This window comes from Meles meles, chromosome 10 (assembly GCF_922984935.1).
Source record: "Meles meles chromosome 10, mMelMel3.1 paternal haplotype, whole genome shotgun sequence".
NCBI classification, from domain to species: domain Eukaryota; kingdom Metazoa; phylum Chordata; class Mammalia; order Carnivora; family Mustelidae; genus Meles; species Meles meles.
In genome coordinates, this window is record NC_060075.1 from 69,435,586 (window position 1) to 69,449,274 (window position 13,689).

At 40.0% G+C, this 13,689-nt stretch overlaps 1 protein-coding gene across 4 annotated transcripts in view; it reads right to left on the reverse strand.

Moving 5' to 3' along the window:
* Positions 1 to 13,689, reverse strand: part of DYNC1I1 (dynein cytoplasmic 1 intermediate chain 1) — a 301,726-nt gene that overhangs the window by 117,822 nt on the left and 170,215 nt on the right. For all 4 annotated transcript variants that reach the window (XM_046021163.1, XM_046021165.1, XM_046021164.1 and 1 more), the window contains one exon: positions 4,113 to 4,202. In XM_046021163.1, the coding sequence (XP_045877119.1) occupies positions 4,113 to 4,202 (90 nt within the window). The remainder of the gene's footprint in view (positions 1 to 4,112; positions 4,203 to 13,689) is intronic.

Genomic DNA, 13,689 nt, shown 5'->3' on the forward strand with positions numbered 1-13,689 from the left:
TCTGAACTTAAGCAGAGAAAGAGGGCCTTTTTGTTTTTATTCTTTTTTAAAATAATATCTAAAATATCTATTCTCCTCTCTGTTTATCTTTTTGAGTTACTTCTATTTATCTTTTTGAGTTACTTCTATTTCACCTGTATCTTTCCTTACAGGTCCATTACCTTGAATAGAAAATCGTATCTATGTCATTTTCTGTAATTTTTTCTTCCCTGTAGCTTATTGTCACTTTGATCTCAGCTTTCAAGAAATACAACTTCTTCTCTAAGAGAAACACAAATGGCTGATCAAAGTGTATTTGCAGAGGCCAAGTTCAGGTAGGTGAAGCAGTAGCCTCTCCAGATATTATGTTTGACAATACAATATTTGGCTTGAAATTAAACTGCTACTGAAGCAAAACAAAGGATATATTTTATATTAAGCTTTGATGTCTAACAGGGATCAAATGACACGATTTGTTAGTACAAAATAATAAGATGCATGTGCAGACAAGTACTTTTTTGAAAGTCATGAACAATATTCAACTTACGAATTAAATAGGCCATAGTCATTTTTGATAAACCCCAAGACCTCCCGTATTTAAAATCTTTAAATTGATAAGTGTTGCTACAATGTAATGAAAACATAATGGAGTATCCAGGAACCACGACCAAAAGCTGTATTCAGAGGCAAAACCTCTCCAGACACCATATTTCATAAAAGAAAATTGGTGGATTAATGGAACCTACAAGGTTCAAAATGCAAGCACAAACAATTAGAATCACAATTGTATTACTTCAGAATAGACCCCAAATTCTCCCTGATATATCTGTTTCCGCAGCTTTTCTCTATCCCCGGCACCTAATGAATTATTTTCAACATGTTCACTGTATAAAAAGGTGTGAATTAATTTAATAGCAAACGGCATACCAGACCAAAATGTAAACATTGATAATCATTGATTTTTCTTTGGAAGTTAAGCAGAAAATGCTATTATCGCAGGTCTGTTGTTTGTTTTTTGCAACACAAAACATGGAGTATTTCTGCCAAGAGCTAACAATATTTTATGCACGTAAAATGTCCCTTTTTAAAAAAAAATTCCTTATGAAAAGTCAAACACATGGATATAACTAACATATGATCCAAATGACAATTTTGTACTTTCCCAAATTTACCTGAACAGTTATATTTAGCTTGAATCACAATTATGAAGAAAATGTACTGAATTCGTGAAATTTGAAGTTTAGAAGATGGCCTAAGTCTATGACTTTGTGGTTGCAAAATTAAAATCTAGTATACATTTTATGTTAGGGTCTATTTTGCTTCTTTTTCTTTAAAGAAATGTTAATTTCTCATTTCATATATGAAAATGCTTGTATATGTGTCTTTATGATGATTCTATCCTATTTGCTATGCTTTCTTAGGTTTTTTAATTGAGTTAATAGGTACTTCTCCAGTTTGTTGTTGTTGCTGTTTTACTCTACTTACTATATACTGTATCTTTGGTTTTGCAGTTTAATTTTTTAAAATACAAAATTCATAGTGAAATTCACAATTCATATTAAGTATTTTACAATCCTTGAGGTCAAAAGCTATTTTAAAAATACTAATTTCAGAATGTCTTGCTTTCAACAATGCAGCTTGGAGTTTCAATATAAAAAATTAAATCTTTCAAATATTTTTCAAGAACATATGTAAAAGACAAAAAATAAAGAAGTTAACCCACATAGCTTAAATCTCAAACCTGATTAGACAGGGACAGTGGCTCTTCTGGGAATTTTACAGTGAAATCATTTCATAAACAGGAGCAAGAAAACCAAACCAAACTGATGAAGAAGGCTCTCCTTCTCTGAAGTTAATGTGAGATTTATGAGATGATGTGCGTTTACAAGAGTTAGGTTTCCGAACTTTGAACACGGAGATACCAGGAAGCTCACATGTAGAAATCGCCTAAAATTTGATTAAAAGCTAACTTGTACCTGCGGTTTGCACTACTCCATTGTGGAAAAAGGAGTGAAAACAGGAAAATATCAAACCCTTATTTCTTTACCATTTAGTGCATTTTGATATCACATAGGCAAAATGTCAAAACCTAGTGAGGACTGATTTTTTTTTCCCCATCTCCCGTTTACCATTTTTTTTTTAACTCCCCAAAAGTCCAGATTTCTCAAAAATGTGTTCCCTGGTCTGAAACCGTGTATGTCAAGTTTCAGCCCAGAGCAAATTTTTACGGCTGAGTAATAAATCGCTGAAACTCAAGGTTCGTAAGGGAAGTGCTGACACAGCCCTAACGACCAAGCAGCCGTGGGAATGGCGCCACGATTATATCTGCTGGAGATTCTTGAAAAAGTTTGCAAAATACTGTCTTACTTTAAAAAAAAAAAAAAAGCCAGAGAGTTTGATGCCAACATAAACATGCTTTTAACCCATTACGTGCTAATTTGCAGAAAAGCCATTAATAGAGAAAAAAGCACACGGCGCAGCAGTCCAGGAAATGTACTTCCAACTTCTTTTCGACTTTTAACAGGACTTTAATCAATTCCATGAAGCCTGAGCAACAGTTGAAACGAGAGGGTGTTTTCTCTCTCTGAACTTAAGAAAGGGGTTTCACTGCTTTGCCAGAGAAGACAGTTTGGGGAATGGGGGGTGGAGAGGGCAGGAGGGAATCTGTGCCAAGACACACAAAAGACACCATGGCTCCTTATCACCCAGAAGGGCTTGAGGATATTTTGCAAAAGGAAAAACCTTTTCTGTGTTTATTTTAATAAATCCTGACTTATTTTATCTCTTGCTATACCTGTGTTAATGATATTCCATTTGCCAGCTTAAAAAAATGTTCTTAGAATTTTAGGCAAAATCTCTTCAATCAAATGCATTTAGAGTCCCTCAGAAAATGATAACTCTTGCACCTTCTGTGGATACTACAGTTAAAAAGGCTGCCTCTATTCCCTGCCCTTAGTTGTAGCCCAGAACTTGACAGCAATCAAAATCACTTAATGCGTGAGCCAGATAAAGTGAGCATATATGGCCATTATGTACCCATTCTTATAAAAGTCCCCAGTGACAGCTATGTGCCACACACTCTGCAAGAGCCACAGGCAGCTTTAGAATTTAGAATTTAAAAGTTAGGGAGCTTCTAATCAGACTTGTGTTGATCTCTAATTGGAACACGGAGCAGGGACTGTGGAAGAAGCTTTTCAATCTATGCATACCTCATCTGTCAGTAAGAACGATGATTTCCAAGTTCTTTTATCTCTGAGGGCTGAGAATCTCAAAGGGATACAAAATTAGATTTTTAGGGAATATTTCTTGTCTTCCCTTTTCTTTTTTCGTTTTGCTTTCTTGTTTTTGAGACCCAGTGCTATGACAGGATGACACCGCCATGGTGAAATATAGTCTTTGGAGTCAACTACAAATCCTGGATACATTCTGCATTCTTGGATAAGTTTTTAAACCTCTCCCTTCCTGGTTCTTCACCTGGAACGTAGGGATAAAAATAGTATCTGCTTCCAAAGGATGTTTTGAGGTGTAGATATTAATATTTCTAAGGGGCTTAGGAGAGAGCTGAGTACACAGGAAGCCCTTAATAAATGCTCATCATGGTGGTCGCTGGAACATGGAGAGGTTGCTCTTCACACAGGCAGAGACGTGGAAGAAAACTGTGAGCAGCTGAGTTATTAGTAAGGATCACTATTAAAGTGTCTGCGTAGATCATGTGAATACACTTCAGAATTTATGAACAAAATAATTAGCGCTCCTTCCTCCCTTTACTGTCATCATTGGGAATACACAAGGCAGTGGACAAAGTAACATAACAAAGTAACAAAGTAACAATGGGTAACAACTATCTCATTCTCTCACCATTTAGTAATAATTTTACTGGAATTGTGAGTGGACTCCTTGCTGCAATTGTGGGTGACTTCTATTTTATTTACTTTCATTGGTCAAAAAAATAAATGACCCTTGCTTTGGGGATTACAGTTTATGGTGGTAAATGTAACGTACTGAACAACCACAGAAAACCTTCCACAGAGGGAGTGTGTATTTAATATTTACTCACCAGGATAGCCTCTCATGTTGCTAAATGATACTAATAGTAAAATGATGACTAATTTATCTCCCACACCATACCATACCTTCCTTCACCTCCTGTTTTTGGTCTTGGTTTTCGAGTTCTGAATCATGGCCAACTTTAGGCTCTACCATTTCCTCATCTTCCTCATCCTCTAGAAAAGAGAAAAAGAAAAATGCATTGTTTTGTTTCCTTCAAATCAAAGCCTTTGGTTGATGGTGGGAGGTAGGGGCAAAGGGTAAAGTTCCAGTCATTTAGGGCAACTTCTAAGTAAATCAGTCCTCAATGAATGCCCAAGATATATGTCCATGAATATATGAATAAATTATCTCCAAAAGGGGCCTCTTTGAAAGTCCCCCCAAGCTGCTGAGAAAACCGCCCGAGTCGGCACCTGCCAACAGCCATCTCCAGGCCCTCACCACATGGGCTGTCTTGGAATTGCCTCTCTGACCTCTGAAGCTTCTTCAGAGATGACCCAGGAACAGATCTCAAAGTGTTTCCACCTGGGGCACATTCTCCACAGGGAACACCTGCTGTACAGACGACTCATTTCCAATTTAATTCTCACCAAATTAATTTGGTTTTGACCTACAAGAAAGGGTTAAATACAGGTCTGACCCCAGGTCAAATGCCATTGGCAAGTAAACAACCAGGGGGAGAGCCCCAAAAGTCACTGCTGTTGGCCTGAGAGAAAGCAACCAACCCCGAATGGCATTTACACATTCAGAGCAGCTCATGCATTAATGTGAATTTAATGAGCACCAACAAATGGACCAGTCCGCTACCACCGCCAGATGTTACAGTGCCCTTCCTGCCCTATGCAAATGTGTGCTCATTGTGTCTGCTCTCAACCTGCGTTTCTTAGAGGCCCCTTTCACTGCAGAGCGCTTGAAACCATCAGTCACCATGTACACAAAGTAGGGGAGAGTCAAGGTGTCACAAGAAAATCCAAGGTATAGAAATAAAATGATATAAAAAATTAAAACTTGCTCTCGGAATTTTTAAGTATATTATCTTCTGTCCTGAGTATTATATTCACTGGAGGCTATTGATTTCATTGGTTCAAATGGAATTTGAAAGAAATGAATTCACTCACTCCCTGCCCGTACATTCATTCATATATTCATTCATCCATCAAATATTTACAAACTTTTTGTAAGATCTCAAGTGCTGTAGATAGTCCCGTTTCCATGATAATAAATCCCGAGATTTACATCAACTCGAAAGTTCAGCCCAAATAAATATGTGTAGCCTGAATAGCAACTCCAAAAATCTGGCTACATCAAGCAAGTGATTTGGGAAAGAAAAGCAACTTAAAAAATTTGGATGTGTAGAGTATGGCACTGCAAATTAGATACTAAAATGTTTTTAATGTGTGTATTCATTGCAAAAAATGTCCTCTAAGTGCATGTGTATAGAATATGGAACCAACCTCATTACTTTATAACCACACAATGTACACATCAGAAAGAATGTGAAACACTTTTAAGGAAAATGGTCATTTATTATTTAACACATGCTATAAAGAGTTGCACTAGAAATTTTGAAAAGAACGCTGAGTTAGCCTGATTTTTAGACAAATAAACTTTTAAAGTTATAAATAGACATATGGGTCCTTATCTATACACAAAGGTATTACAGCTATCTACCCATTAAAAACCTGCTTGGAGCTTCCCTATGACCCTGCAATTGCACTGCTGGGTATTTACCCCAAAGATACAGATATAGTGAAAAGAAGGGCCATCTGTACCCCAATGTTTAATGCAGCAATGGCTACGGTCGCCAAACTGTGGAAAGACCAAGATGCCCTTCAACGGACAAATGGATAAGGAAGATGTGGTCCATATGCACGATGGAGTATTATGCCTCCATCTGAAAGGATGAATACCCAACTTTTGTAGCCACATGGACGGGACTGGAAGAGATTATGCTGAGCGAAATAAGTCAAGCAGAGAGAGTCAAGTATCATATGGTCTCACTTATTTGTGGAGCATAACAAAGAACATGGAGGACATGGGGAGATGGAGAGGAGAGGGAGTTGAGGGAAACTGGAAGGGGAGAAGAACCGTGAGAGACTATGGACTCTGAAAAACAACCAGAGGGTTTTGAAGGGGCGGGGGATGGTGGGAGACTGAGAAACCAGGTGGTGGGTAATAGGGAGGGCACGTACTGCATGGAGCACTGGGTGTGATGCCAAAACAATGAACACTGTTATGCTGTAAAAACACAAACAAAAAAAAAATTAAAAAAAAAAACCTGCTTGGAAAGTCTCAAACAGTCACCTGGCCATTATGTACCCTAATCCAACAACCTAACACAAAGCCTTAGAAGGTACTAGCTGAAGGCAAGTCTCCTCTTTTTGCTAAACCTTGGTTGGAGGGGCAGTCTTCAAAAGGCCACTCATGTCCTAGAAAGTTGCTCTATTTCTGAACCTTTGAGAGACATTTCCTTAAATTAATGGATTTAGCAGCAATGCCCCGACACTTAAAAACACAAGTAAATATAACAACTACACCGGTGAGAGGGCCTGCATTTATTATGGGTAGAACCTACCCCCCAGCCCCAAACATCTGTATGCTGAAGTCTTAATCCCTAGTATCTCGGAATGGGACCGGGTTTGGAAATAGGTTCATTGGAGATATATTTAATTAAGATGAGATCAGACTGGAGTAGGCGGGCTCCTAATCCAATATGGCTGGTATCCTCATAAAAAGGGGAAATTTAGTTGTGCAAAAACAATGAATACTGTTACGCTGAAAAAATAAATAAATTTTTTAAAAAAGGGGGGAAATTTAGACACAGGCTCACACACAGGGAGAATGTCATGGGAAGCTGAAAAAGATGGGCATGATGCTTCCAGCAGCTAAAGAGTGCCCAAGATTGCCGGCAAACCATCAGAAAGCAGGGAGCAGGCACAGAACAGCATCTTCCTCACAGCCCTCGAAAGGAACCAACCCTGCCAACGCCTTGCTAAGATGTTAGGTTTGTTCTGTTTAAGCCACCCCAATGGTAGTAAAGTATTAGGGCAGCCTGGGCAAACTAATACAACCACTAACTTGCCTTCCTTTCTAGGACCCTAGGATCTGATGGAGGAGATACAGGAGCTGTGCAAAAATAACACCTAGGGCAATCATGAATGCTTTACCTGCAAAGTCTAATTTGTTTATCAGAACTTCATTCCATTGACCTTATTTTCTAGAGGATGAGACAGAATAATCTGTCCCAAAGAAAGCTCCCAACCACATCAAACTTCAAGTTCGGTCTGGTTCTGCCTGTTTTCAAGTCTAGGAGCTTCGACCATTAGGCATACTACCCGAATGGTTCTTTACTTCCAACAGGTCAGTACACATAAGGCTCAGCTGCAGAGAACTTAAGTTTCACATCCTTGAGAGCTAGAGATGATGGATTGTTTTATTTATTAAGAATAAATGGCCGCTGCATCCAAACTCTATGCTCGTCTTCATTTCGGAATCCACTAGCCCGAGACCAGACCAGCAATGTCTAACACAGAGCATTAATTCCTCTGGCTAGATGCATTCACAAGTCAGGTGGGGAGCAGCACCTCAAGGGAAGTAATTGTTCTGGGGTTGAGGCTGGAGTCTACCTCTTGCTAGCTCCTTGATTTTATATAATTCATAGAAACTCACTGAGGCCCTGTTTCTTCATCTTCTGAATTGGGATAATCATTCTTTCTTAAAACACAATGTTGTAAGAGTAACCAAATAAAATAAGTGATGGGAATTTGCTTTTTAAATCAAGAGAGTTGGGGATACCCATACACGGAAACCTTCAAACAAATGTTGCATTAGTTGTAGGTCAACCAAATATTTATCGGGTACCTACTTATGTACCAGGTGCTGGGAATGTGAGAGGGAACAAGAGAAACCAAACCAAACCAAACAAAAAATCCCGTGCTCACGGAGCTTCTATCTGAGGTAGGGGAGAGAAACCACAACAAATAAATAAAACACATATTGTATCAGATAAATATTATGGAGAAAGAGAAAGCCAGAAAAGGGGATTGGGCAAGCTGGTAAGGGGAGGAAGAGTTGAAGTTTAAATCAGAGTGACCAGGAAAGGCCACATTGAGGTGACATTTCAGCAAAACCTTCAAGGAATTAAGGGTGAAGATCTTTTGGAAGACTGATAATAACAGATCCTTCCATCTCGTTCTGTGGATCCAAGGGGTATAATGGGTGAAGGTTTAAGTGAACTTATTATCTGTTCCACTGATGAAAGAACTGTCAAAAATAATTTTGCTTTTCTCAGAGCCATCTGTTTGTACATTACCATCTTCTGGTTCTTAAAATGAAATCAGTTTCACTGCATGACTTGAGTAAGTCAGCTCTAAGCAGTATCGAGCTCTCACCTTTTGCAAGTATAAGGGTCTTTATTTTAGACATTAAGTCCTGGAAGAGTCAAAATGACAGAAAATAGTCTATAAGGGGGCACCTGGGTGGCTCAGTTAGTTAAGTACCAGACTCCTGATTTCGGCTCAGGTCATAACTCAGGATCAGGGGATCGAGCTCCATGTTTAACATGGGCTCCACACTCAATGGGGAGTCTGCCCGAGATTCTCTCTCTTGCTCTGCCTCTGCCCCTCCTCACACCCTCTCAATAAATAAAAAAATAAATAAAAACTTAAAAAAAAAAAAAAAGAAAAATCTCCAAACAAACAAAAGCCCAGGGCCAGACGGCTTCCCAGGGGAATTCTACCAAACATTTAAAGAAGAACTCATTCCTATTCTCCTGAAACTGTTCCAAAAATAGAAATGGAAGGAAAACTTCCAAACTCATTTTATGAGGCCAGCATCACCTTGATCCCAAAACCAGACAAGGATCCCACCAAAAAAGAGAACTACAGACCAATATCCTTGATGAACACAGATGCAAAAATTCTCGCCAAAATACTAGCCAATAGGATTCAACAGTACATTAAAAGGATTATTCACCACGATCAAGTGGGATTTATTCCAGGGCTGCAGGGTTGGTTCAACATCCGCAAACCAATCAATGTGATAGAACACATTAATAAAAGAAAGAACAAGAACCATATGATACTCTCAATAGATGCTGAAAAAGCATTTGACAAAGTACAGCATCCCTTCCTGATCAAAACTCTTCAAAGTGTAGGGATACAGGGCACATACCTCAATATTATCAAAGCCATCTATGAAAAACCCACCGCAAATATCATTCTCAATGGAGAAAAACTGAAAGCTTTTCCGTTAAGGTCAGGAACACCGCAGGGATGTCCATTATCACCACTGCTATTCAACATAGTATTAGAAGTCCTAGCCTCAGCAATCAGACAACAAAAAGAAATTAAAGGCATCCAAATTGGTAAAGAAGAAGTCAAACTATCACTCTTCGCAGATGATATGATACTATATGTGGAAAACCCAAAAGACTGCACTCCAAAACTGCTAGAACTTGTACAGGAATTCAGTAAAGTGTCAGGATATAAAATCAATGCAAAGAAATCAGTTGCATTTCTGTACACCAACAACAAGACTGAAGAAAGAGAAATTAAGGAGTCAATCCCATTTACAATTGTACCCAAAACTATAAGATACCTAGGAATAAACCTAACCAAAGAGACTAAGAATCTATACACAGAAAATTATAAAGTACTCATGAAAGAAATTGAGGAAGACACAAAAAAATGGAAAAATGTTCCATGCTCCTGGATTGGAAGAATAAATATTGTGAAAATGTCTATGCTACCTAAAGCAATCTACACATTTAATGCAATCCCTATCAAAATACCATCCATTTTTTTCAAAGAAATGGAACAAATAATCCTAAAATTTATATGGAACCAGAAAAGACCTCGAATAGCCAAAGGAATATTGAAGAACAAAGCCAAAGTTGGTGGCATCACAATTCCGGACTTCAAGCTCTATTACAAAGCTGTCATCATCAAGACAGCATGGTACTGGCACAAAAACAGACACATAGATCAGTGGAACAGAATAGAGAGCCCAGAAATAGACCCTCAACTCTATGGTCAACTAATCTTCAACAAAGCAGGAAAGAATGTCCAATGGAAAAAAGACAGCCTCTTCAATAAATGGTGCTGGGAAAATTGGACAGCCACATGCAGAAAAATGAAATTGGACCACTTCCTTACACCACACACGAAAATAGATTCCAAATGGATGAAGGACCTCAATGTGAGAAAGGAATCCATCAAAATCCTTGAGGAGAATGCAGGCAGCAACCTCTTCGACCTCAGCCGCAGCAACATCTTCCTAGGAACAACGGCAAAGGCAAGGGAAGCAAGGGCGAAAATGAACTATTGGGATTTCATCAAGATCAAAAGCTTTTGCACAGCAAAGGAAACAGTTAACAAAACCAAAAGACAACTGACAGAATGGGAGAAGATATTTGCAAACGACATATCAGATAAAGGGCTAGTATCCAAAATCTATAAGGAACTTAGCAAACTCAACACCCAAAGAACAAACAATCCAATCAAGAAATGGGCAGAGGACATGAACAGACATTTCTGCAAAGAAAACATCCAGATGGCCAACAGACACATGAAAAAGTGCTCCACGTCTCTCGGCATCAGGGAAATACAAATCAAAACCACAATGAGATATCACCTCACACCAGTCAGAATGGCTAAAATTAACAAGTCAGGAAATGACAGATGCTGGAGAGGATGTGGAGAAAGGGGAACCCTCCTCCACTGTTGGTGGGAATGCAAGCTGGTGCAACCACTCTGGAAAACAGCATGGAGGTTCCTCAAAATGTTGAAAATAGAACTACCCTATGACCCAGCAATTGCACTACTGGGTATTTACCCTAAAGATACAAACATAGTGATCCGAAGGGGCACATGTACCCGAATGTTTATAGCAGCAATGTCTACAATAGCCAGACTATGGAAAGAACCTAGATGTCCATCAAGAGATGAATGGATAAAGAAGAGGTGGTATATATACACAATGGAATACTATGCAGCCATCAAAAGAAATGAAATCTTGCCATTTGCGACAACGTGGATGGAACTAGAGCGTATCATGCTTAGTGAAATAAGTCAATCGGAGAAAGACAACTATCATATGATCTCCCTGATATGAGGACATGGAGAAGCAACATGGGGGGGTAGGGAGATAGGAGAAGAATAAATGAAACAAGATGGGATTGGGAGGGAGACAAACCATAAATGACTCTTAATCTCACAAAACAAACTGGGGGTTGCTGGGGGGAGGTGGGATTGGGAGAGGGGGAGCGGGCTATGGACATTGGGGAGGGGAGGCGAACCATAAGAGACTATGGACTCTGAAAAACAACCTGAGGGTTTTGAAGGGTCAGGGGTGGGAGGTTGGGGCAACCTGAGGGTTTTGAAGGGTCAAGGGTGGGGGGAACAGGTGGTGGGTAATGGGGAGGGCACGTTTTGCATGGAGCACTGGGTGTTGTGCAAAAAGAATGAATACTGTTACGCTGAAAAAAATAAATAAAATGAAAAAAAAATGTGGTTAATAATATTACAATAATAATAAAACCATAGGTTTATGTAAGGATCAAATGAGACAATATTTTCAAGAGTTTTATGTGGTGACTTGTTTGGCATAAACAGTATTATCACTGTGAATAAAGCAAATCCCATTTCAAACAGAAAAAAAAAAAAGAAAGAAAGAAAATAGTCTAAAAGGGCTTGGCTATACACAGGGCTAGGTTGGGGACAGAAATGTGTTATTTTACACATGAAGTATGTGGGGAAACCGCAGGTTATCTAACTATTTAAATAGAAAAATTCTTCCCCAGAGAATATATTTTTGATGAATTTAAAAAAACCAAACACTTACTGTGTTTATAATATGGGCAACGTTCCACAATGAAATACTATGAATAACAGAGAAGCAACTTTTTTTAAAAAAGGAAAAAAGAATACCTGACTTTTTAAAGTGGTTACAAACCAGTTGTAGGCATTAATTTTTAGTGGCCACAGAATTCTTTGTCTATCAGCCTTTTAAAGACACAAAGTAAGTGTTTCAGTAGATTTGTTCAGGAAATAAAACACAAGAGACTGGTTCTTTTCTCTGCATACTGATATGTTTGCCTTGCTCAGCAAAGAGAGTCTATTTTTCTTTAAGACTCTGGTTTCCTTTCTGGGGCAATTGGAATTACTTCTGTTGAAACCGTTTTCAAAACAGTTAAATAACTTTAAAGAAAAGGATTTATGTAGACCTGCTACCGACTACTGATATATGAGTTGTGCCACTAGTTCATACCCGGTTACATTTCCTCTGAGATTGGAGGGAAAAAAATTACCACCCATGTATGGTTTCCTGTACCGGGTCCACACGAGAAATTAAACTAGCGGCAGAAGTTAATTACCTGTCAGTCTGCGGGGCTAATTTCAAACAATGGCATCTTTTAGACACTTTATTTTATTTAGCACCTGGGTTCCGCCATCTACAGCGGCTGCATTCAGTTCTTCATGGTTGGGGAAATCTTTGGTAACCACTGTCCTCCTCCTTACGATTTCCGAAAAGCCCAAGAACGAGGAGTTGCGTGTCCAACGGCACTCGCACGTGACACACTGAGCGCGAGACCCGAGCCTCTGTGTGAGCTCCCGCAGCGCTGTTTGCTCCGCCAACCCGCATTTCAGAATGAAGCCAAAGCTCCGTCCTCCAGTTGTTGACCTGCTCTGATGGCCTCACAGAGCTGCAACTCTGGGAGGGAGCGTGGTGAATGTCTGTCACTCTCGGCAATGCAACCTCAAACCCCCTTTCTGTCCGGGGTGCTCCTCTTGTACTGTTCTGTTCGTGACATGCTGAACCCCTAGTTTCTTCTCCTGAAGCCCCAGGGGAGACACCTTCCTGTTCCCCATCTCCCAGTGACCGGAATCCAGGCAGGGTCTCGGCAGTCAGGGTGGACGCTCCTAACTGGGACTCTGTCTCTGGAGCCAGGAGCCGAGGCCAAGGGAACAGTGAGGATCAATTTCTGGCAGCATGCCGGAGTGGCAGCAGTGTCCCAACATCCTGGCCAGGCTGTTCCAGAGAGCCACAGTCTGCGTTCCCTTGGTCTCTGCTCCGTTTTAAGCCCATTCCTTCTGCCTCCTGTTGATCCTGTGAACACCAGATTTCCTTCCAATAAATCTCACCAGAGGTGATGTCAACACCAGATTTCCTTCCAATAAATCCCACTGGAGTTAGTGCCTGCTGCTTGCAACCAGAACCCTGAGCAACACAGGGCGGCCCTCTGTGAAGAGAAGCGCTTGTTTTTATAAGGTCAACGGGTTCTCACTTTCCTCGGCTCTCTCAGGGCCTGCAAAAACCCAGGCTAAGAGGGCCTGAGGGCCCAGCCCTCGCCCTTGCTGCCTGGTTCCTGGCCTTTCCTGAGGGGGCTCGGGCCCCCTCCACGTGTCACCTCATGGAAGACTGAGTCTGGTCAGGTGGAGGAAGGCTGGGGAGCAAAATGGGCCGTTTCACCCCATCGTTCTCAAGTCCAAAGGACATCTTGATACAAAGCAATACCATGTGACTTTGTCTAGAGCAGGATTAAGGACTCTAAGATGCAAAATGACTTTATGTGCCACTTAGAAAAACAAGGACTGCTAATTTAACTATAACACATCATCAGTTCGAATGTGAAAAATCATAAACGCTGGAATGGATAAAATA